Below are 22,919 nucleotides of genomic sequence, written 5' to 3'. Positions count from 1 at the left end.
AAGTCTGAAGGTGCAAATTTTGAAAAAAATCAAAATTTAATATTCATCTTAATATATATATTTAAAACTTAAAATTAAATTAATTTAAAATGACTGAAATTAAAATATTTAATGCATACAAATCAAAATGAAATCCCTAAACAATCCCTACATTCAAATTTCCCTCCTAACTCCCTCAAAAATCCATCCTAAGCATACAGGAGGCAAATATTTCCGCCTTTATTCGCATAAACCGGTCCCATCAGACCGGCTGGACCAATCTAACAAATTGTTTCACTACTTTGAATATGAAATATTTTGGTGAAGTTGGTCACTTGTTTATATATATAGAACAAAGATGAAATGCATAGAATTACAAAATATATCAATCTCATTAGCAAATTCATAATAATAACAATAATAAAAGCATAATCAGTCCCTAGAAATACAAACAACTTGCTTACCAGTATTTCTGCCGCTGAATAGTCCCACAAAAGCTTTTGGAGCACTCTCAAGGCCCTCAGCTATGTCCTCTATGTAGACAATTTTCCCTTGCCTGTAGTATTCAGCCATCTTGCTCAAAAAATCAGGAAACAAATGCAAATAGTCACTCTGTAAGAACCCCTGCATCCTTACTCGCATCGATATAAGACGAGACAGGTTTCGAATCCCTTCTGGGTCAGAGACTCCATTCTGCGACACGAAACCGCAAACGGCTATGCGTCCGTGTGGTCTCATATTGAGCAGGGCTGCGTCGAGCATACGGCCGCCGACATTTTCGAAGTAAATATCGATGCCTGAGGGGAAATACCTGTGGTTCCAGTTTCCACAAAAATATGCAGAAATAACTTATTCTGATGCAGAAAGAACTGATAGCAACGGTCAAGTGAAAATTCAAATGATAGAACTATAGTTATGTGGATAGAACAACAACATCAACCTTTGTCCCACTACTCGGGGTTGGCTACATGAATCTTTTTTCTCTATTGTGTCCGGTTAAAAGTCAAATTATCATTTAAATCTAATAAGGAAAGATCATTTCTAATATTATCTAACCAAGTTTTTTAGGTCTACCTCTACCTTTCTTAAGGTAAGTCAAATTTAATATATGTACTTTCCTAACCATGTCATCGGAAAGCCGCCGTTTTATACGACCAGATCATCTAAGGCGACTCTCTCTTTCCACTGGAGCTACTGCAATCTTTTCATGAATATGCATAGTTCTGTGGATATGATGAAATTTTTCTCGTTGAAGTTTGAATAGAGTATCCACATCCTTAGAAACTTAGCATTAAACAAACATGAGGAAGTTTTAACTATATGTTTGATTTCTTTGACAGTGAGTATAAATGGATGTGCAGGTTATGCACGTCAATACAATACTTGAATCTTCGCAATAGCAAATTAAGAATTTTAAATTGAACACTGTGACAGTAAATGGAAGTGTGCTCCATGTTGCAGGCGGGGAAATTACTCCATTCATTAATCAGTAGGGAAGTATACTTCCTATTGCAGGGCCTTTAAGCACAGACCAGTAGTCTAGGCGCAAACTATAAAGGAACAGCCATACTATAAGCATCTTTTGCTTTATTAGGTATAACTTTAAGAATGTAAATATTTAAGATAGGGGTGCAAACGAGTTGAGTTTTGGCACTATTGAACTCAAACTCGAGCTCGTCCTACTGTAAACGAGCTCGAGCTGACTCGCGAACCACTGTGGTTGTCCGCGTTGTCCAAGTCCGAGCGAGTCATCCGCCTCCGCATGCGCGTCGTTTACCTCCGCCTCCGTCTGCGTCGTCTGCCTTTGCCTCCGTTCGCTTCCGCCTCCTCCATCTTCTTAAACGAGAGCGAGTCGTCCGCCCACAATTTCCTGCTCGGGTTTTCCCGCATGCAATTTCCCACTAACGGAATTTCCCGCCAGCGGAACTTCCGCCCTCGATTTCCTACTCGCGGAACCCTGCCTCCATTCGCGAGCCGCTCGACGATCGCGAGTCAAGCGGTGTTGTTCGAACTCAAGCTCAATAAATTGTCAAGCTCAAAATCCTATTCAAGCTCAACTCGCGAGCTCGAAAAGCTCGACTCGTCGAACTTGTTATAGAGGGAGAGCAAGAGAGAGAGAGGGAGAGAGAGAGCAAGAAAGAGCAAGGGCAAGAGAATTCAAGAGAGAGAGAGCAATATATATATATATATATAGAAAGAGCAAAGCCAAGAGAAATACTTCTTTTGTTTTGCATTTTTTCCCAGCTGTCAGAGACCTTCTCGATGCGAAAAAGTACGAGTGCAAAGGCTTGACAACTTTTTGTGTTAAGATTCACATTAAAATAGCATTGGCTGTTTGATTACAAAGGATTTACTAGAGAGGAGCAGACCATGTTATTTTCAAGGCTTCAACAATAGTAATATTTCTGGTCACAGTACTAACCTTTTCAGGGCTAGATCTAAGTCAGGTTCATCTTTGTAATTAAAAGCTTCATCAAATCCAAGCTTGCTCTTCAGAAGATCAACCTAGAATTCATCATTCATTCAACAACTTGGTGAAAAAAAAGTAAATTAGGATATTCATACCTTTAGATTTGAACCAGAACTCCCAACAACGAAACAGCCATTCAACTTTGCTAGTTGGCCCACAAGTTGCCCTACTGCTCCTGATGCAGCAGAGACAAAGACGAGCTCTCCTTTTTTTGGAGAACAAACTTCATTAAATCCAGCATAGGCTGTAAATCCTGGCATACCTGTCCATCAATAAACTTTTTATTGTGAACAAAAGAGTATAATATGTTAAAAATATGCAGAGATGCAGATAAAGTAGGGGAACTTGTACCATTAGAATTCCTTGTTCCCACCTAACGCTAAGACCCTAGCTAGGTATTAGCTTTTTCAATTCCATTGGCTTCCACCTTACCATGTTTTTTTTTTTTTTTTTTAAAGGAAAATTCAGTTTGAAACCACACAGAAAAAGAAAATGCATTCAGCTAATACATAGTCACGCTAATTGAAGATATTCTCACATGCCTTAACCATTATCTTTAGCTGAACCTATGGATAATCTTTAGCAAAAGTTTTTTTACAACTAAATGTTTCTTGGAGAACCCAGGGTTTCTATGCAAGAAGCCAAGAAGCTAAATCATGGATTTTCTTAAAATTTAGAATTTCTTGAGAAGTCCTCCAGCAAAAACTTTTCAAGCATGCAAAGATATAGGATTTCCTACAATATCAATGTAAGAATTATGCAAGGTTTCATGAATCATAGTAAGATGATTAAGAAGAATGGATTACCATTCATTTCATGTTGTAATATACCCTAGTTATGATTTCCATATAAATCCTAATCCTCCTCCCTTGTGTGCTACGCCAAATGAAGGAATCTAAGAGAATATGGTCAAAGCAAAAAGAGAGAGGATAGCATTTTAGATTTACACCTTGGAAATTGTACACCTGAATTGGGATTTGAGCCTCCTTGCTTTAGGATTAATGCTCATAGCTTGAATGTGTTTTGATGAGAGAAATCAAGAGTGGGGTACCAGTTTTATCAAAATAGACCGAACTAGAGAGAGAGAGAGAGAGAGAGAGAGAGAGAGAGAGAGAGAGAGAGAGTATTGGATGGATAGTAGAAAGGCTACTTTGCTAATTCAATTGAATTGTATTCAACTGATTTTCAACACCATGCCCAAGCTACATTTGTAGACATGAACTACCTAATAAAGATAATAAAATACTTACATGAAAATTCAAGTTTAAATTCAAATCTGCCTAAAAGTATGAAATGCATTGAAATTTTAGCTAAAATAGTATGAGGTCAAACTAAACATGATAAACCATGAATTTTGAATTCAAATTCATCCTCCTTATGATGTGGATGCCCAAGAGAAAGTGAGTGAGTGAAGTGTTTTGTTGAGTGAATATTGAAGTATTATTTTGTTTTGTCCCTGAATCTCTCCTCCTTTAGTAGCCAATCACTCTTGTTTAGGAGATTTGATTTAAATTTTACATTGATTCCTCATCTCCTTCTCATTAGTGTGGAACTTAAATATTCGCTAGATTCATTGAATTTATATTAATTACTAATGATGTGGGATGAAACTTTTTTTGGAGTCCATCAGCCTAGGCAAAATCATGGATTTATTTACCCATACAATTGAAATCAAGATGGACTGAATAAGGGTTTGAAGAGCTTTTGAGATTAATGGGTTTCCATCTACTTAGATATCAAGCTCAATATGACCATCTATATTCCTCCCTTCTAAAAAGATGGTTATATGAAGTACACAGAAATGTTCATCTATCAATTACAAACAAAATATTAGAAAAAGAAGCATTGAGATATGGTAGTATTACACTTTAGTAACCTAAAACTATCAAAAAAAAAAAACACTATACATGTCGACCTGACAAAAGCTCATACGTATGCCTTGCGAACCAAAATAATTTTTTGTTTAGTTTTGGAAGTATCGACTAATTGCTAAGACACAAAATCAGCTAAAAGCAAAAATGCAGGTAGAAAAGATTAGAAAAAAATGAGTTCATATATGTAGAAGCACCAATTAATAATGATATATATTGAATATTAGGACAATAAATGATGAATTATTAATTTCCATGGAGCTACTTTTACATCCTGGCGAAAATGGAGTGCAACATTTAGTATATGTAGTGATTTTGAAACAATAACAGTATATGGAAATACCGATAGGGCTGTTTGATATGTATTATTAGAAAGAAATGACCACTGTAATATTCAATTGAGCTTTATCTACTATAAGTTTAGTGTAACATTTTGGATGGCATTCATCATAAAAGAAGGAATACTATTAGTTACTTACCAAGAAGACCTAAATAGTAAGAAAGTGGAATGTCTGAGATTTCAATTTTTCTCAGCCCTTCTACCTTCAAAATCAAAGTATATTCTTCCCATCCAGTTATTCCGTAGACTAAGTCATCAACACTGAAATTTGGATTATCAGAATCAATTACTTTAGACACACCGAAGCCCTCAATGACCTTCAAAAAGATAAGAAAGAACACAGTAATGCCAAATGTAGCAGAAAAAAAACACACAAAAGTTTGTGAGAGTTGTTATACAAAAGATAAAAGGATCAAAAGGATCCGTCAACTCTTTGGAGGGACCAAAATAGTCCTCAACTATTATGAGGGACCAATTTGATCCATCAACTCTTTAAAATGGGACAATTTAGTCCTAACATCGAAACTAATGGATGTTGGGCTTAATGGTGTTAAAAAATAGGAGTATTTTAGTAATTTTTAATTGAACTATTTATTAGATATATTTTTTGAGTAATTATAATTTTTTTAAAATATTATTCATTTATTTAATGATAAATTAATAATATTTTTAGCTACAATTTTAAAAATTTTAGTCATATATTAATTATTTAACTTTACTAATAATATCTTAGGGATATTAACTAGCTTAATTATCTAATTACTATCATAAATATTAATAACTTAAATAATTATATAAATATTATTATTATTTTGATTATTAATCATCTAATTATTATTTACATTATTAATTATCTAATGAATTTTTAAATTTATTAATTTATACTAATTAAATTACATAAATGAATTCCTAAATGATTTACTACTCTTTCTTCTCTTTGGCGTTCTTCATTGTTGTTGGACGCGGTAGGGTTTTGAACGAGTTGCTAACGCCTCCTTCGACGACGCTCCTTCCTATTGAATCGGAAGTCGCGAAAGTTTGTTGTTCTTCCTATTGGATCAGACGTAGCGACGGGAGCTTGCTCGCTGTGAACGTAACAATTGTTCTCCCTTTTTTCTTATTATTGTCATTTTTGTGGTTATTCTGATCATACCCTTATTGCCATCCAAAATTTCAATTATTTTTAAACAACAATATCAAAATGATCTCATTTTAAAGAGTTGAGGGGCCGAATTGGTCCATCAAAATAGTTGAGGACCATTTTAGTCCCTCCCAAAGAGTTAAGGGACCATTTGGTCCTTTTCTCTTAAACAAAATTATAACATGTAAATTAAAGCTAAAAGAAATGATATGTTTTGTAAAGTTCATGAGAATAAATTACCAACTCAAGGTTTGTTTAGGAAAACTTGGCTAATATAGAAACACTTGGCTTAGTAAAGCTGGTTCAAAATAAAAATATGTTCTAAAGAAATTAATTTTAGGAGATTTGCTTCTTCCACTCACACTCATATTTAGTTTTGGAACACATACCTAGTAAGTCTATAAGAACCGCTAAAAGGATGCACCTAGATCATCTTCCTCTCAAACAAATATTCCATCAACTTGACTCACCACTCTAGTGCATAACTAAAATCTATTTTTATTTTCAGGTACCCAAATTTTTTTTAAATGTCATGTAATGTGCAACACCAAGAGGGGCAAAACCTGAAAGCGACTAATCATACTAACCAAGAAAAAAAGTTATATGATCATCAAAACATCATTGTATGTATTAAATTATCTACTGCACTTCCATATAAAACGTAGGACATTTTATCTTTTTCTTCTTAAGCCCTTAGGTACATGCATATACTCAAATTCTCACTCATTTTTCCAGCAGAGTATCCATAGGTTTGCAACTAAACATATTTAACCTTTTCAACATTTTTTAATCTAGTTATTCTGAAACCTATGCCTGATTCCTTTTTTTAACAACAAAGATAAAGTTTAGCTGCTTGTAGCATTACAGCCTTCTAATCGGTAAGTGAACTAAACCTATCTCAAGCTGCAATTGGCTAAACTACAATCAAATTCAAGTATTAAAATGTTCGGTCGTAACACATACCAAAATTCAAAATTCAAAATTATTTCTAATAAGAACAAAGACATCCCCAAATCACTAAAATACTAACAACAAGTCCTTTTTAATCAGAAATAAAAGAGCGATCAAACTGCACAATAGTTCCTATTTAGCAATTTCGAATCCCCGTTCAATGTCCAAAACCTCCCCTCATTTCCAGAGTAAAGTGCGTTTAACCACAAAAGAAGCCAGTCCAAATCAAATAAACGAGCAACCGACACAGAAGGCGGATTTTACCTTGCCGGGCTGGAAAGGAGGAATATATGATCCATAGTAATCCCTCATCCGACCCCTCATGTATGGATCGCAAGATAGAAAGAGGTTCTTCACCAGTACAGCGCCGGACCCCGCCTGAACCCTAAGCTCCGCCTCAGCCGTCCTCAGCTGCATGTTCTCCTCCGTCGGAGCTCCCGTGAGGAACCTCCTGAACAGCACTTGCTTGTTCCTCACCGTCTTTGCACTCTCCATTGCTTCCTTCAGCTGAGCAGCGAGACCTCAAACGATCATCCATGGCCGCCACCAACCACCTATAATATAATAAATAAAAGCCGCTTAGATCTTTGGAGGTTAGTTTGCCACATGATCAGATGAATTTAAACAGCCTTTGCTTGTAATAATATAGGGCACGATCAGACGGTTGAGATTTTTTTTTTTTTAAATGAAAGGCTAAGATTTTTTTCTCGAAGAATCACATGCCACTGTCATATATTAGTATAATTGTATAAAGTAATAAACTTATCCGTGCATAAAATAAAAATACACATGAATAAATTTTTAAAAATAAAAATAAAATTTTAAAATTTAAGAAAATAAACTAATAAGTTTATCAACAAACATAATTAAAGTAACAATCATTTGCATCGATATTGATTCATAATATTTTATAACAATAGAGTTTTAAGAAGATAAAATGGTCTATCCGTATGAGAAATTATTCCGTGCTGACCTCGGACGAAGCTCTACGTTCGAAGGCAAATCAGGCGTATCCATGTCAACGGTATCGAGCTGCGGTACAGTAAAAGAGTAATGTGGCGCATTTTGGTTGGACTACGGACATCTTTCGGCATCCGCACCGTAATGTGGCGCATTTTGGTTGGACTCCGTACGAGAAATTATTCCGTGCTGACCTCGGACGAATCTCTACGTTCGAAGGCGAATTAGGTGTATCCACGTCAGTGGTATCAAGCTGCGGTACAGTAAAAGAGTAATGTGGCGCATTTTGGTTGGACTCCGGACATCTTTCAGCATCCGCACTGAATAATTTTTCCTATCGTACGGTGCATATTGATCTTAATGATGTTAAATTATTTATCAAATATTTTAATGTTTCAATGATGTCAGAATCAAATGATGTTGAGCCCATTAGATTTTTCTGGTTGAGCCCTCAATTTGATTATAAGAACGTCTGAATTGGACAACATTTTAAGTATGTTTTAATATTGCTTGATTTGGGTTCATCTGGACTCAAATCTGATCGAGATATTGACCTCTTTTATATTAGAGTTAATTAGAATTATTCACTGCCATATGAATATTAAAATATGTGTGTATTAGTTATAGTAAAATTTTATGATCATTATTATTATAAAATATCCTCATTATTAAGAATATTTTTTTCATAGAATTTTCCAATAATACTCTACTCTATTGCCTATATAAATGAAATTAGATTGTAGTTTTATCACATCTCATCTTCCATCTTATTTTATTTCATTTATATATATTTTTATTTTTAAGAACATAAAATATCAATTTAATAATTCATTTCTCTCCATCATGCTATTATATTTAATTTTTATATCAACAAAAATATTTTTATCACATTATTTATTTAATTTTTAACAACATTATCCATATCTCAAAAATATTTCAGTTAATATGATAAAATTATTTTAAGTATTTAGTAGATCTATGGTTGATGATTTCATGATTATATTTTAAACAATTGTATTCGCCTGCTACAATCGCCCATTGCTGCCTTTTGCAAGAGCAATTATTACGTCCGGTCAACCGAACATGTTCAGAGGCCAATAATCACACGCCACGTCACCAAACACTCAGTATTGACACTCGATATTGCTCGATATACATTCGTTCCGTTCGATTTTTTGACCGGACGTAATAACGTCTCCTTTTCCATCCACTACTTCTGTCTCTGCAGAAACTTCTTTTAAACCTAATTAGCTCCCTTGATTTATAACTAAACTGCATCTATGGAAGAAATACCATTTTTTGACTCGACCCACCTCAAATCAGGGTTGACCCGATCCGACATGCTGACCCAGGCATAGAGCAGGTGAGCACGCCTGGGCTGTGGGGCGATGGGTCAAGCACGGGTAAATCATGGCGCCAGTGCAGGTGTGGGTGCGGGATCCGGAGTCGAGTCACAAATGTGGGAAAGGCAGGAGCAGCGGTGCGAGGCTGGTAGTGCGCTTGTTGGCGAGGCATTGAGGCAAGCAGCTTGTGCAGGACGCTAAGTCGAGAGCGGACAAGGCAGGCGCGAGTGCGTCGTGCGTAGTACGGGATGCAGGACTGAGTTGAGTGATGAGGTGCGTGCGGGATCCGTGTTATCCGGGTCAACTTTGGATTTTCGAGTCAGCCTGAACCCGATCAGTTTATCAAATGGGTTGATCAAACCTGAAATTTTTCGGATCAATTTTAAGTCGAGTTAAATATTGACACCCCTATGACAAAATGATATAGATAATATAATAAATTAATAATGATGATAAGAGGTGGATAACTATGGCCATTTAATAATAAATTTAGTGTATTTGGGAGTCTATTTTATTCATTTAAGTAAATTAAATTATAAATTGAAATAATTTTGTTTGTGTGTGTGTGTATATATTTATAAAGCCAATATTAATCTCTATTGAGCCCGCTAATATGTGTTTATATACCCATAATACATCGATAGGAGGTAATAAAGCAAATACCAATTTAATTCCCCCAATTTTTCCGACAATAAAACAAATACAGATTTAGTTGAAGTCGTTGATTACGTAATCATTGCTGATGATGATATACTGACCGTCTGATCTTCATTATATATATAGATATATATATAGCCTACAAGTATGAATTTAGTTTCGCTTCTTTTGATCGCTGCTAGTTGATTTTTGTTACAATTAGCGCATTTTGAGTTTTTTTTTTTTTTTTTACTTCTGGGATAAATTTTATTGGCAATTTTTGAAATCGGTTAGCTTGGTGGATTTTAGGGAGCATATAACATTTTTTCATGAGATTTTTCTATATTTGTGACATCTTTTTGATTGTAGGTGACCTAAATTTCTTGCACTCAATGCGATACTAATGATAGTAACTAATGTGACATCCTTTTGATTGCATTTTGTTGGATATTTGTTCCTAGATTTAGGATTGCTTTAGTTTAGGTTTCTTGTATGGCATGTATAGCCATTAGTATAGCCTTTTGTGTTGCTTTGTATAGCCTTAGGAGTCTATATAAGGAGGCCTTTAGGTTGTAATAGAGGCCAAGAAGAGAAATAAAGTTTATGCATTTTTCTCTCCTCTCTCCCTCCTCTCCTCTCTCAAGATCAGGTGGAAGTGCTTCTTCCTCAAGAGGGATCTGACACATTCATATTAGTCATTATGAGTATGATAATTTTCTTTTATTGGAGTTTTAACCTGGTTTTAAAAGTATCTCATTGAGTATAAGAAATTGAGGTAACCTTCAATCAAAAGGATGTCAGAAACATAGACAAATCACACGAAGAAAATGATCTAGGCTCCCTAAAACCCAGCAAGCCAACCGATACCAAAAAGTGCCAAGAAAATTTATGCAAGAAGTACCCAAAAAAATCTCAAAAGCCCTAATTGTAATGAAATTCAACTAGCAGAAAATCAAAAGAAACAAAACTAAGTCCATACTTATAGGCTCCAAAAGCTATACCACCAATGATTGTCCACATGCTGAGATTCTACTGGCTAGGACGCTGAAGAAGGGCTCCAGCATTTAGAGGAATCCTTCATTTTTCTCTTAGCCTTCTTCAATTTCTTCAGAGCTATCAAGGAAGGATCTCTTCACTCTTTCTTGGTCTTGTGCTACGCACCTCTACTCGGATTCGAGGCCAAGAATATTTACTCTTGACTCCCCTTCTTTAACCAGGGAATTTATAGTAATATTTATTTATATAACATATATACAACTAATATGAATACATGGGATAAAATACATGACACAAAGGGTGAAGATCAAATGTCCAATCATCAGCAATGATTAATTAATCAGCTACTTCTACTAAATCTAAATTTTTTTTATTGCCAGAAAAATTGGAAAAATTAAATTTGTATTTGCTTTATCACCTCCTATTTATGTATTATGGCTATATAAACACATATATAATTCAATTTATAATTAATTTAATTAATAATTTAATTTGCTTAAATTAATTAAAAAAACATTGAATAATCAACTTACAATGGATCAATTGGGGAATATAGCAAAAATAAAACAAGCATATAGCCTACCCAAGCAAAAAATCAAAACGAATATTGAAAAAATCATTCTCCAGAAATAACAAAGAAAATACAAGTCTTTTAAGTCCCAAAAAAATCCACTAAGCCAAATGAACATATACCCCATCATAATCCTCTTAACTAGATACCAATTCCAATGCAAGTCTTCACCATCTAGAAACACCTTCCAAACAAAAAGTTTCGAGATCAGCTGATGAGTGTAAATAATGTTATATTTTATATGTTAAATTGCTAGTGAAATCATATTATTTTAGTTGTATTGTGCATGAAAAATACAGGAAATGCATGAAATGCCAAGTATCATATAGCTCCGCGACGTCGGATGCTATACCACCACAGCACCATCATTGGCACTGCCGGAGAGCCTAATATGGACATGGTGGGGTCCATTCTCTGTTTGACAGCATCGTGGAATGCGAGGAGTCAGCACTGCAAAGCCCAATCTCTATCTGCAGTGTCGTGGCGCCGATTTTCAACCACATGGATGCCGCAATGCTCAACCGTCAATAGCACTGCAGTGCTATAGTTGTAACCGATCAGGACACAATCTGCCAGGGAAGCAACACGTCGATTTAATAAACAACGAACCCACGTCAGCAAGCACCGCATAGGAGTAAATTTTTCAGCGCTGCAACATTAGTTCATTTTATGGGCGTTGCGGCATAAGTGTTCGCTTTATGTGTTTTTCCATAAATTGTGTCACAACCCACCTGATCAGGACGGATCCTATCATATTGAGCTGCGACGAGCGAACCCCATAATCTAGTTTTGGAATTTCTTTTCAAACTTTCTTCAAATATTCTTTAACATACTAAACCACAGAACTACTAAAAATTTCAAATACAGAAGAACTCATCCAAAATGTTTCTTTCATTTATCAAAATAGTCATATGCATTACAGTACATGGCTACAAACAGAATGTACATAACAAAAAAGTAAACTAGCCATGATTGTACAATAATCAAAATGATAAAATACCAATAACTTCATATCAATTTCTGAACAGCTAGTCAACAACTTCATTCCCTTTTCTAGATCCTGAAAACCATGAATAAAATCACAATGAGCTCACAACTCAGCAAAGTCAAACTAGTCGATCTAAATTCCCAGACACTTATACAAAATGCTTTAGAGAAGATCTTAAAAAAAACCAATTATTGCAGACCAAATAATTACTGAACTAAAAATCATAAAATAAAGATTCATAACAATTCATTCACTGATTCAGATAGCCATGCAGAATTCATATAATCGAACAGAAATACAAATACTCATACATAATTTGAATAATCATACAAAATTAGACAATTTGACAAAATTCAGATATTCGTACAAAAATCAGACAAATCAGATAACAGATATCCTTACAAAATAGATGAATCAATTAACAGATACAGAAAAACTGAATAAAATTCATATTACATAATCGTTCAAATAACACTTCCAAATCACATTTAGATCAGTTTTCAAGTCAGATTTCTCGGACCTAGACAGAATCACAAAAGATTTTGACCCCTTATGCCTCCCTTCTCTAATACAGATAGAATCTCAAAGGATTCTGACCCATTATGCCTCCCTTTTGTGCTTACAACACCAGAACATATCAAATATATAGAATTATCAGATCATATTTCATATTCATATTCCCATACCCAAATGGCCAAATAGAATCTCAAAGGATTATGACCCCTTATAACTTCCAACAGATATCATTCAATCACATGTGTACTTCAAAACATCACATCATAACAAATACAGAGTAATTGAGCACATATCAAAATTTCACCTTTTTCGTATAGCGACAGACAATAGAAAGCCAATGAATCAAAAATGCATAATTTCGGAAATTTATCAAATTACCATAGATCATATAAAATAGCATTTCAAATCTTTTATTGTATAGAAGTACTATTTTTTGACATCCAAATAATTTTTTATTCGAAAAAAACCTCGCAGATTTCAAAACATCGAGTGAAAAATTTCCATAAAATATTCAAAACGTGCAAAATCATAATCTCTAAGACATACCAAAAGTTACGCAGTAAAAGTTTTATCAGTGCAAAGTTATACCTGTTTTTCGCTAACATAAACAAAACTTTAATCTGAATATTCGCCAAAACTCACATTTCTGAAAATTGATATAGGTATAATGTGTCTTACCTCGAGTCGATCAACTTTTCCAACTGTGACGATGAACGAAAACGGACCAAAGTTGTCCAAAATGTGGATTTTCTCTTCTTCTCATTCTCTCTCTCTCCAACATTTTCTCTCTCTTCAAAATCGAACGAATGAGATATTTAATGGGCTGAAATATTTCATATCATATGGACGATATTTTTCGTTCGTCCCGGGATGATCTCCTCTGTCCACATATCGTACGGACGATAATTGATTTTCGTCCCTAGACGATGGGCTCTATCAAAAAAATTTGTTCTGTTGCACCAAAAATCTTTAAATGCAAGGGTTCTCACAAATTGTATGTTTGTAATGTTAGTAGAGTCAAACACTTAGTTAATTTCAGTCTTCATAGTGCTTCTTTGAAATTTTTTTAGGGGTAACAACTAAGGGAATTCAGGGAGCACTAGATCCACTTCATAAGAGTCATTAGTTAATGTTTGTCAAAGCAATTATATAAGTTAAAGGAGGAGTATAGATGACACATTGAACCAATCTGGTGATATTTTTCTACTGTACTTTCTTTATTTTATGTAATTAATGAAAACGAGTTTGCTTCACTTGTTTTTCATATCTGACTAAATTCTCTAATTTTGAATTGACGGTATAAATGAAATGTGGATTACTAATGAATTTTTTTCATCAATAATTTAATGATATTTTCAATATATAAAATCTTCATTTAATGCACATAGTGGTCATATGTATAGTTAATATCAGATGTAATGTAGAGGCTATGAATAGGAAAGCAGACATAACCAAGTATATTGGATTAGTATGATCCAATTCTGAGAAATTTTTTGCTCCATAAAGTTTATCTAAAAGCTCGTGGATTATGGGAATTAGATATCTGCATTAGACAGTTATATTATTCAAAGCTCGATAGTCTATGCAAAATTACCACTTGCCATTAGCCTTCTTAATCAAGAGAACTGGTGATGAGAATTCTTTCTATTTCAATTTTTTTAGTAGTATGGGTACTGAGATATGGACCCATACTCACTGGTCTCGTTTTAGGTTGCAATGGAATATGATATGACTTGGGCAAGAGGCTATAATATGACTGAATGAATTGGCAAATAAAATCAGTACCTGGTAGGTAGGGGTGCAACCGAGTCAAGCTGGCTCGAGCTCGACGAGTCAAGCTTATCGAGCTTGTGAGTCGATTATAGCCTCTTGCCCAGCTCATATCATATATATAAGAAGATAAAATGGTTTATTCGTACGAGAAATTATTCTGAGCTAACGCCGGATGCAGCTCTACGTCTGAAAGAGAATCAAGTGTAGCCACGTCAACGGTACCGAGCCGCGGTACATTAAAAGGGTGATGTGGCACATTATGATTGGTCTCTGAACGCTATTCGACATCTGCACCGAATAATTTTTTTCTATCGTATGGTACATGTCGATCTCATTGATATTAGATTATTAGTCAAATATTTGAATGTTTCAATGATGTTTGAATCAAATGATGTTGAGCTCATTAGATTTTTCTCGTTGAGCCCTCGATTTGATTATAAGAAAGCCTGAATTGGAGAACATTAGATTCCTCTGTTGATATATTGAAGTTTTTAAGTGTGCTTTAATATTGCTTGATTTGGATTCATTTGAACTCAAATAATATCATTAGTGATATCGATGTGTTCGTTTTGTTGAGATATTTTATTCAATTACAGACCGATGCAATGACTACTCCTTCCCTTTGACTGCTCCTTCCCTTTTCTATTAGAGTTAATTAGAATTATTCACTATCATATGAATAAAATTATATATAAAAAATATATATTATTGTAAATTCCCAAGTAAAAGAAGGGGAGTCAACAGTAAATATCCTAGGCCTCGAATCGGCTCATAGAAAAGAGGAAAGTGATGAGTAGTAGAGGAGCATAACAGAAGACCAAAAAATGGGTGAAGAAATTGTTGTTTGATTGCTCCTCTGAAGAAATTGAAGAATGCTAAGAGAAAATTGGAGGATCCCTCTAAATGTGGAAACTCTTTTTTGGCGCCCAAGCCATCGGAATCTCAGCAGGTTGACAATGGCGGATGGTACAGCTTCTGGCACAAGAACTCTGACTCAGGTGAGCAAAACCAGAGCCTACAAGTTTGAATTTAGTTTCGCTTCTTTTGATCTTGAACTGGTTGAATTTAGTGCTTTTTGGTTTTTTTTTTTTTTTTTTACATATAGGATAAATTTTATTGGCAATTTTTTGAATCGGTTAGCTTGGTGGATTTTAGGGAGCCTAAGTCATTTTTTGGTGAGATTTTTCTATATTTTTGACATCTTTTTGATTGAGGGTGACAAATTTCTTGCACTCACTCAATGCGATACTAATGATAGTTTTAAAAGTATCTCATTGAGTGCAAGAAATTTAGGTCGCTTTCAATCAAAAGGATGTCAAAAACATTGACAAACCTCACGAAGAAAATGATCTAGGCTCCCTAAAACCCACCAAACCAACCAATTCCAAAAATTGCCAAGAAAATTTATGCAAGAAGTACCAAAAAACCCTCAAAAGCGCTAATTGTAAAGAAATTCAACTAGCAGAAGATCAAAAGAAACAAAACTAAGTCCGTACTTATAGGCTCCAAAAGCTATACCACCGGTCATTGTCCACCTACTAAGATTCTGGTGGCTTTGACGCGGAAGAAGGGTTTCCGCATTTAGAAGAATTCTTCAATTTTCTCTTAGCCTTCTTCAATTTATTCAGAGGAGCTATCAAGCAGGGATCTCTTCACCTTATCTTGGTCTTGTGCTACGCTCCTTTCCTCATCGCTTTCCTCTGCTCTCTGAGTGGATTCCAAGCCTAAAATATTTAATCTTGACTTCCTTTCTTTTACCAGAAAATTTACAGAAATATTTATTTATATAATATATGTACAACTAATATGAATACATGGGATAAAATACATGACACAAAGGGTAAAGATCAAACGGCCAGTGTATCTTCATCAGCAATGATTAATTAATCAGCTGCTTCTACTAAATCTAAATTTTTTTTATTGTCGGAAAAATTGGGGAAATTAAATTTGTATTTGCTTTATCACCTCCTATTTATGTATTATGGCTATATAAATACATATATAATTCAATTTATAATTAATTTAATTAATAATTTAATTTGCTTAAATTAATTTAAAAAGAAAAAACAGTGAATAATCACCTTACAATGGGTCATTTGGGGAATGTGGCAAAAATAAAACAAGCTTAGCAAAATACCAAAACGAATATTGAAAAAATCAGTCACCAGAAATAACAAAGAAAATACAAGTCTTTTTTAAGTCCCAAAAAATCCACCAAGTCAAATGAACCTATAGCCCATCATAATCCTCTTAAATAGATACCAATTCCAATGCAGGTCTTCACTATCCAAAAACACCTTCCAAACAAAAAGTCTCGAGACCCGCTGATGAGTGTAAATAATGTTATATTTTATATGTTAAATTGTCAGTGCAATCGTATTATTCTAGTTGTATTGTGCATGAAAAATACAGGAAATGCATGAAATTCCAAGTATCATATAACACCGCGACATCGGACGCTATACCACCCAAGCTCCATCATTGACATTGTCGAAGAGCCTAATATGGACATGGCGGGGCCCATTCTCTGTTTGACAGCATCGCGAAATAGGAGTCGAAACTGCAAAGCCCAATCTCTATATCTAATGTCGTGGCACCAATTTCTAGTGTCACCAAGCCGAGGGGAGCTCCACATGAATGCTGCAATGCTCAACATCAATAGCGTTGCAGCGCTATAGTTGTAACAGATCAGGACACAATCTGCCAGTGAAGCGCCGCGTCCATTTAATAAACAACGAACCCACGTCAGCAAGCACCACATAGGAGTAAATTCTTCAGCACTACGACATTAGTTCATTTTATGGGCGCGTCGCGGCGTAAGAGTTCGCTTTATGTGTTTTTCTATAAATTGTCTGTTTGTAATGTTAGTAAGAGACTTCAAGAGCTTAGTTAATTTCAGTCTTCATAGTGCATCTTTGCAATTTCCTTAGAAGTGATAAGTAAAGAAATTCAGGGAGCACTAGATTCACTTCATAAAAGCGTTTGATCAATATTTGTGGAAGCAATTCTGTAAGTTCAAGGGGGGTGTAAAGGAGATCATTAAACTCATGCGGTGATATCTTTCTACTGTACTTTCTTTATTTAATGTAATTAATGAAAACGAGTTTGCTTCACTTGTTCTTGAAATCTGACTAAATTCTCTAATTTTGAATTGATTGTGCAAATGAAATGTTGAGTACTAATGAATTCTCTTCATCAATAATTTAATGTTGTTTTCAATATAGCAGGCCTTTATTTAATGCATATAGTGATCATATGTATAGTTAATATAAAATGTAATATGGAACCTAGGAATACAAAAACAGGCACAACCAGATATATTGCACTGGTATGATCCAAGTTGGAGAAATTTTTTGCTCAATAAAGTTGATCTAGAAGCTCATGGATTATGGGAATTAGGCATTTTTCTTAACTAGATTGTTATATTATTCAAAGCACGAAAGTCTATGGAAAATTGCCACTTTCCATTAGTCTTCTTAATCAAGAGAACTGGTGACGAGAAAGTACTCTTACTAGGCAGAATAAGAACAAAGTGAATAAGCCTCTTTCACCATTTTTTTCTACTCTAAATTTGTGCTAGAATGGGTACTGAGTGGTCTCGTGTTAGGTTGCAATGGAATATGATGGATATGTGTGTTCAAAGACTAGGTAGAATTCAACCATTATGTTAGGGGTGTCAATATTTGACACAACCCTAAAATTTTGAATTATGGTCAATCTGGACCCGAAATGTGTCGGGTTCGGGTCGACCCTTGACTCGAAATTGACTCATTTTTACCCGAAAATTCGATGTTGACCAGTTTTTTTATCCAAAAAGAGAAGATTGACCATTTTTTTGACCCAAAAAGTAACAGTTTTTTCACAGCCCCAGATCATTCGGGTCGTGTCGAGTTGACACGGATCGGAAGCAGATCGGGTTCGAGTACAAAAAAATTGACATGTTTGCTAAAACGGGTCAGATTCGGGTGAAATGTTAGCCGTTGCCAGAGAATTGAGTAGTAGAAAGCATAAAGTTGCTGACGGGGTGAGAGCAAATGAACTGTTGTGTGCCCCCCACCCCCCCCCAATGCTCAACTTGTCCTTGAGCTGAGCGAAGCGTTCTAGAGGCAGCGGCTTATTAAGAATGTCGGCCAGTTGATCTTTAGAATTGATATGGTGGATGATTACAGCACCTGAGGAGATATGTTGGCGAATGAAATGATAATCAATTTCGATGTGTTTGGTGCGGGCGTGGAAGATCGGATCCCAAATAACGCCGCCTCAATTTCAGGTTCAACCCGAACCCAACCCGTGACCCGAAATTAACACCCCTACATTATGTAGCCTAAGTCAACCGAATATGAGCTGGGCTAGAGGCTATAATATGACTGAATGAGTTGGCAAACAAAAACAGTACCTGGTAAGGCAATTGAGTTCCTTGTCAGCCAAAGCTTCTATGCATGCATGCTTTAATCCTTGAAAGGCATGCGAAAGTCCCCCCAACTTTGAAAGTCATAGCAAGTTGCTTGTAGGGCGATGCCATCAAGATGAAAGGAAGCTAGCTGAACATGTTGGTCAGGGGGGAATGCTTTTGAAGTCAAAATATTGTTCTGCTCAATAGACCCATCTTGTTGGGTCCTCTCTTGGAAAGGACAATTTGAGGTGTTGGCGACAATGGTCGTCGTTGTTGGTGCTGGATCGAGCAGCCTGCGGCGAATGGTCGCCGCGAGGGTTTCTCTTGAACCAAATGGGTTGATTTCGAGGTGGCTGTTGGGTGGACTTCGGGAAGCTCGTAGAGGCATTTAGTGAGGTGGTTATGGTGTTATTGAGATTCGGTTTGATTTCATGCATTTGGCATCGAGTGTTGATGTCGAGACAAAGGTGGACAAAGATGAAATGTTCAAATTACGCAAGGGGCGTGACTTTGGTTGTAGAAATTGTCAATATTAGCCGACAATATCAAGGCAACGTCAGATGAACGTCAAATATCTGTCCATATCTGACACATGTCGAGCACTGTATATCTCATTAAGGTAAAACATCAGTACATCACCTAATAGAGATGTCCTAAAGTGTTTACTATAACCCTGAGACTGAGAGATGCCCGATGTACACGTCTTATTATTTCTCTGTCGAAGATGTGTATAAGCGAGACATGCAAACACCACATTTTTGTCGGTGGTATTTTAAGAACAAGGTTGATGTTGAATACATGGGATAAAATACATGACACAAAGGGTGAAGATCAAACGGCCAGTGTATCTTCATCAGCAATGATTAATTAATCAGCTACTTCTACTAAATCTAAATTTGTTTTATTGCCGGAAAAATTGGGGAAATTAAATTTTTATTTGCTTTATCACCTCCTATTTATGTATTATGGCTATTTTTTTTTATGTATTATGGCTATATAAATACATATATAATTCAATTTATAATTAATTTAATTAATAATTTAATTTGCTTAAATTAATAAGAAAAAAACGGTTAATAATCACCTTACAATGGGTCATTTGGGGAATATAGCAAAAATAAAACAAGCATAAAAAATCAAAACGAATATTGAAAAAATCAGTCTCCGAAAATAACAAAGAAAATACAGGTCTTTTTTAAGTCCCAAAAAATCCACTAAGCCAAATGAACCTATAGACCATCTTAATCCTCTTAACAAGATACCAATTCTATTGACATTGTTGGAGAGCCCAATATGGACATGGCGGGGCCCATTCTCTGTTTGACAGCATCGCGAAATAGGAGTCGAAACTGCAAAGCCCAATCTCTATATCTAATGTCGTGGCACCAATTTCTAGTGTCACCAAGCCGAGGGGAGCTCCACATGAATGCTGCAATGCTCAACCGTCAATAGCGTTGCAGCGCTATAGTTGTAACAGATCAGGACACAATCTGCCAGTGAAGCGACGCGTCCATTTAATAAACAATGAACCCATGCCAGCAAGCACCACATAGGAGTAAATTCTTCAGCACTACGGCATTAGTTCATTTTATGGGCGCGTCGCGGTGTAAGAGTTCGCTTTATGTGTTTTTCTATAAATTGTCTGTTTGTAATGTTAGAAAGAGACTTCAAGAACATAGTTAATTTCAGTCTTCATAGTGCATCTTTGCAATTTCCTTAGAAGTGATAACTAAAGAAATTCAGGGAGCACTAGATTCACTTCATAAAAGCATTTGATCAAGATTTGTGGAAGCAATTCTGTAAGTTCAAGGAGGTGTGTAAAGGAGATCATTAAACCCATATGGTGATATCTTTCTATTGTATTTTATTTATTTTATATAATTAATGAAAATGAGTCTGCTTCATCTGTTCTTCATGTTTGGCTAAATTCTCTAGTTTTAGATTGATGGTGTAAATGAAATGTGAAGTACTAATGAAGTATCTTCCTCAATAATTTAATGATGTTTTCAATATATCATGTCTTTATTTAATACACATAGTGGTCGTATGTGTAGTTAATATCATGTGTAATGTGGAACCTAAGAATAAGAAAACAGGCACAACCAGATATATTAGACTAAAATGATCCAAGAAGGAGAAAATTTTTGCTATATAAAGTTTATCTAGAAGCTCATGGATTAGCTCGAAAGTCTATGGAAAATAGTATAGGTACTAAAATGGACCCATACTCACTGTGCTTTGTATTGGATGTAAGCCACTAGATGGTTTAAAGGATTGGGAGAATTCAACCATTTTGTGCCCTAAGTCGGCCGAATATGAGCTGGGCTATAGGGCAAATTATTATGTGCGGAGTCCGAACATCGTCCAAACACTAATAAAAATGCGCTACGTTATCCCGAAAGCGTACCGAGCGCGATACCGAGCAGTACCGAGTGAAGGCCTTACTACTCTCATATTATATAAATGTTAAATAAGGTCTCCTAAATTTTGTTTGGTTCCATTCCACTAAACCAATGGCAATCCATTCATTTTAGCTAATGTTCTTCCTCATTCCACACGCCAGATTTTTTTCCTTAGCGAGTATGACTTTTGGTCTCAATTTCAGGTCTCATTCCACTCTCCTATTTCAAAGCTTCTTCCATTCCATGTATTCAAGCAAAGAAAATAGCTCATCAACATATCAAATAAAAAAATAATTAAATAAATTTGCAGCATTTTGGATTTTTTTTTTTTTTTTTTTTCACTCATCAACATATCAAATAAAAAAATAATTAAATAAATTTGCAGCATTTTGGATTTTTTTTTTTTTTTTTTTTTTTTTGCATAATTTGAATTTTTTTGAGGAGATATGGGGAAAAATCACATTGCAAGATTTGGCTTAAATTCTCTTAAATAGAAATTTACAAATTTTAAATCTTACTATTTTGATAAATTCTCAGTTTAATCCCATAATTAATTAAATCAAAAATTTATTAAATCTATCTATTAAGAAAATCTAACGGATTTAAGAATCTCTCTCATTTACAAATCTTAAATCTTCATACAAATAATAAAATAATTTATCTAATCTCAACAAAGTCGAACATGCAAAATATTTTTTATATTTAAATCCTCTCAAAATTTACTAAATTTATTTTAAAAAATTAATCAAAAATAAAATTGTTTAAGCAAAAAATCTTATAGGTCACAAATCTATTTAGATTTAAAAAAAAAAAAACCCTAATAAGGTATAAAACCACCACTTTTTTTCAAGAAACAAAACACTTAGTGGATTCTTAGCTTCTATAGCTTCTTCCACCACTAATAAGTGGGTTGTTAGTTTATCAATATATAAATATCACATTACTAACTACTAAACCACAAATTTTAGCTCATCCATATCTATAATATCATATTAATGGCCTCCCAAATAATCTTATTACTCCGCTTATTCTCTTTCCTCGCCTTCTCTTCAACAATTTCGTCATATAATATATTAGATTTTGGAGCTAAAAAAGGTGGAAATGTTGATTGTGTGGAAGCCGTTATTAGGGCTTGGAAAATGGCTTGTAATAGCCTTTCTTCTACGGCAAATATTTACGTTCCAAATGGAATATTTCTTATAAGCGGAGTGAGATTCAATGGTCCTTGCGTGAACAAGAAGATTAATTTTACGATTAATGGAACCCTAATGGCTCCTTCGGGTTACACTGACTCAAGCGAATGGATCACATTCGATACCGTTGAAGGGATTTCGATCAATGGAGGAGTATTTGATGGAAGAGGATCAGAATTATGGGATTGTAAGCTGAGAAACGAGAAATGCCCTCGTGGTGCAACGGTATACTTATACTTGCATTATTTCTTTATTTTTATGTATAATAAGTCAGAATTGACATACATTGGTTAAGTTATAGATATCGATGAGAGGAAATTTATCAAAAAATGTCTCGACTTCTATGTTATTTATTTATATAAATAAACAAGTAATTAGTTATTATTATTATTATTA

The 22,919-nt window shown here is 34.8% G+C and overlaps 1 protein-coding gene and 1 pseudogene across 3 annotated transcripts; one reads left to right on the top strand and one right to left on the bottom strand.

Moving 5' to 3' along the window:
- Nucleotides 1–277: 277 nt before the first annotated feature.
- Nucleotides 278–7,358, bottom strand: LOC110101767 (2-alkenal reductase (NADP(+)-dependent)). Of its 3 annotated transcripts, XM_020829828.2 has the most exons (6): nucleotides 7,017–7,358; nucleotides 4,800–4,977; nucleotides 2,545–2,711; nucleotides 2,402–2,484; nucleotides 616–790; nucleotides 278–535 (listed from the first exon to the last, which is right to left on the bottom strand). In XM_020829828.2, exons 1-6 carry the CDS (start codon nucleotides 7,245–7,247, stop codon nucleotides 500–502), a joined length of 870 nt encoding a protein of 289 aa, XP_020685487.1. In that variant the 5' UTR covers nucleotides 7,248–7,358; the 3' UTR covers nucleotides 278–499. The 3 variants fall into 3 exon arrangements, with proteins under 3 accessions (XP_020685487.1, XP_020685484.1, XP_020685486.1); XM_020829825.2 differs by having other exon boundaries at nucleotides 278–790; XM_020829827.2 differs by having other exon boundaries at nucleotides 278–790; nucleotides 2,402–2,469.
- An 11,830-nt stretch (nucleotides 7,359–19,188) lies between these two features.
- LOC110101694 overlaps nucleotides 19,189–22,919 on the top strand; it is an 11,823-nt pseudogene continuing 8,092 nt past the window's right edge.

The sequence above is a fragment of the Dendrobium catenatum genome, unplaced genomic scaffold (genome assembly GCF_001605985.2).
Source record: "Dendrobium catenatum unplaced genomic scaffold, ASM160598v2 fragScaff_scaffold_772, whole genome shotgun sequence".
NCBI classification, from domain to species: domain Eukaryota; kingdom Viridiplantae; phylum Streptophyta; class Magnoliopsida; order Asparagales; family Orchidaceae; genus Dendrobium; species Dendrobium catenatum.
This window is presented reverse-complemented; position numbering and strand designations above follow the sequence as displayed.

What these genes read in the sequence shown, in the direction of transcription:
- LOC110101767 (XM_020829825.2), bottom strand. Translation starts at nt 7,247, where the DNA reads ATGGAGAGTGCAAAGACGGTGAGGAACAAGCAAGTGCTGTTCAGGAGG. An exon ending in TTACTATTTAGGTCTTCTTG is followed by an intron (nt 2,712 to 4,799) that starts GTAAGTAACTAA and finishes ATTGATGGACAG; the next exon opens with GTATGCCAGGATTTACAGCC. An exon ending in GTTCTGGTTCAAATCTAAAG is followed by an intron (nt 2,485 to 2,544) that starts GTATGAATATCC and finishes GATGAATTCTAG; the next exon opens with GTTGATCTTCTGAAGAGCAA.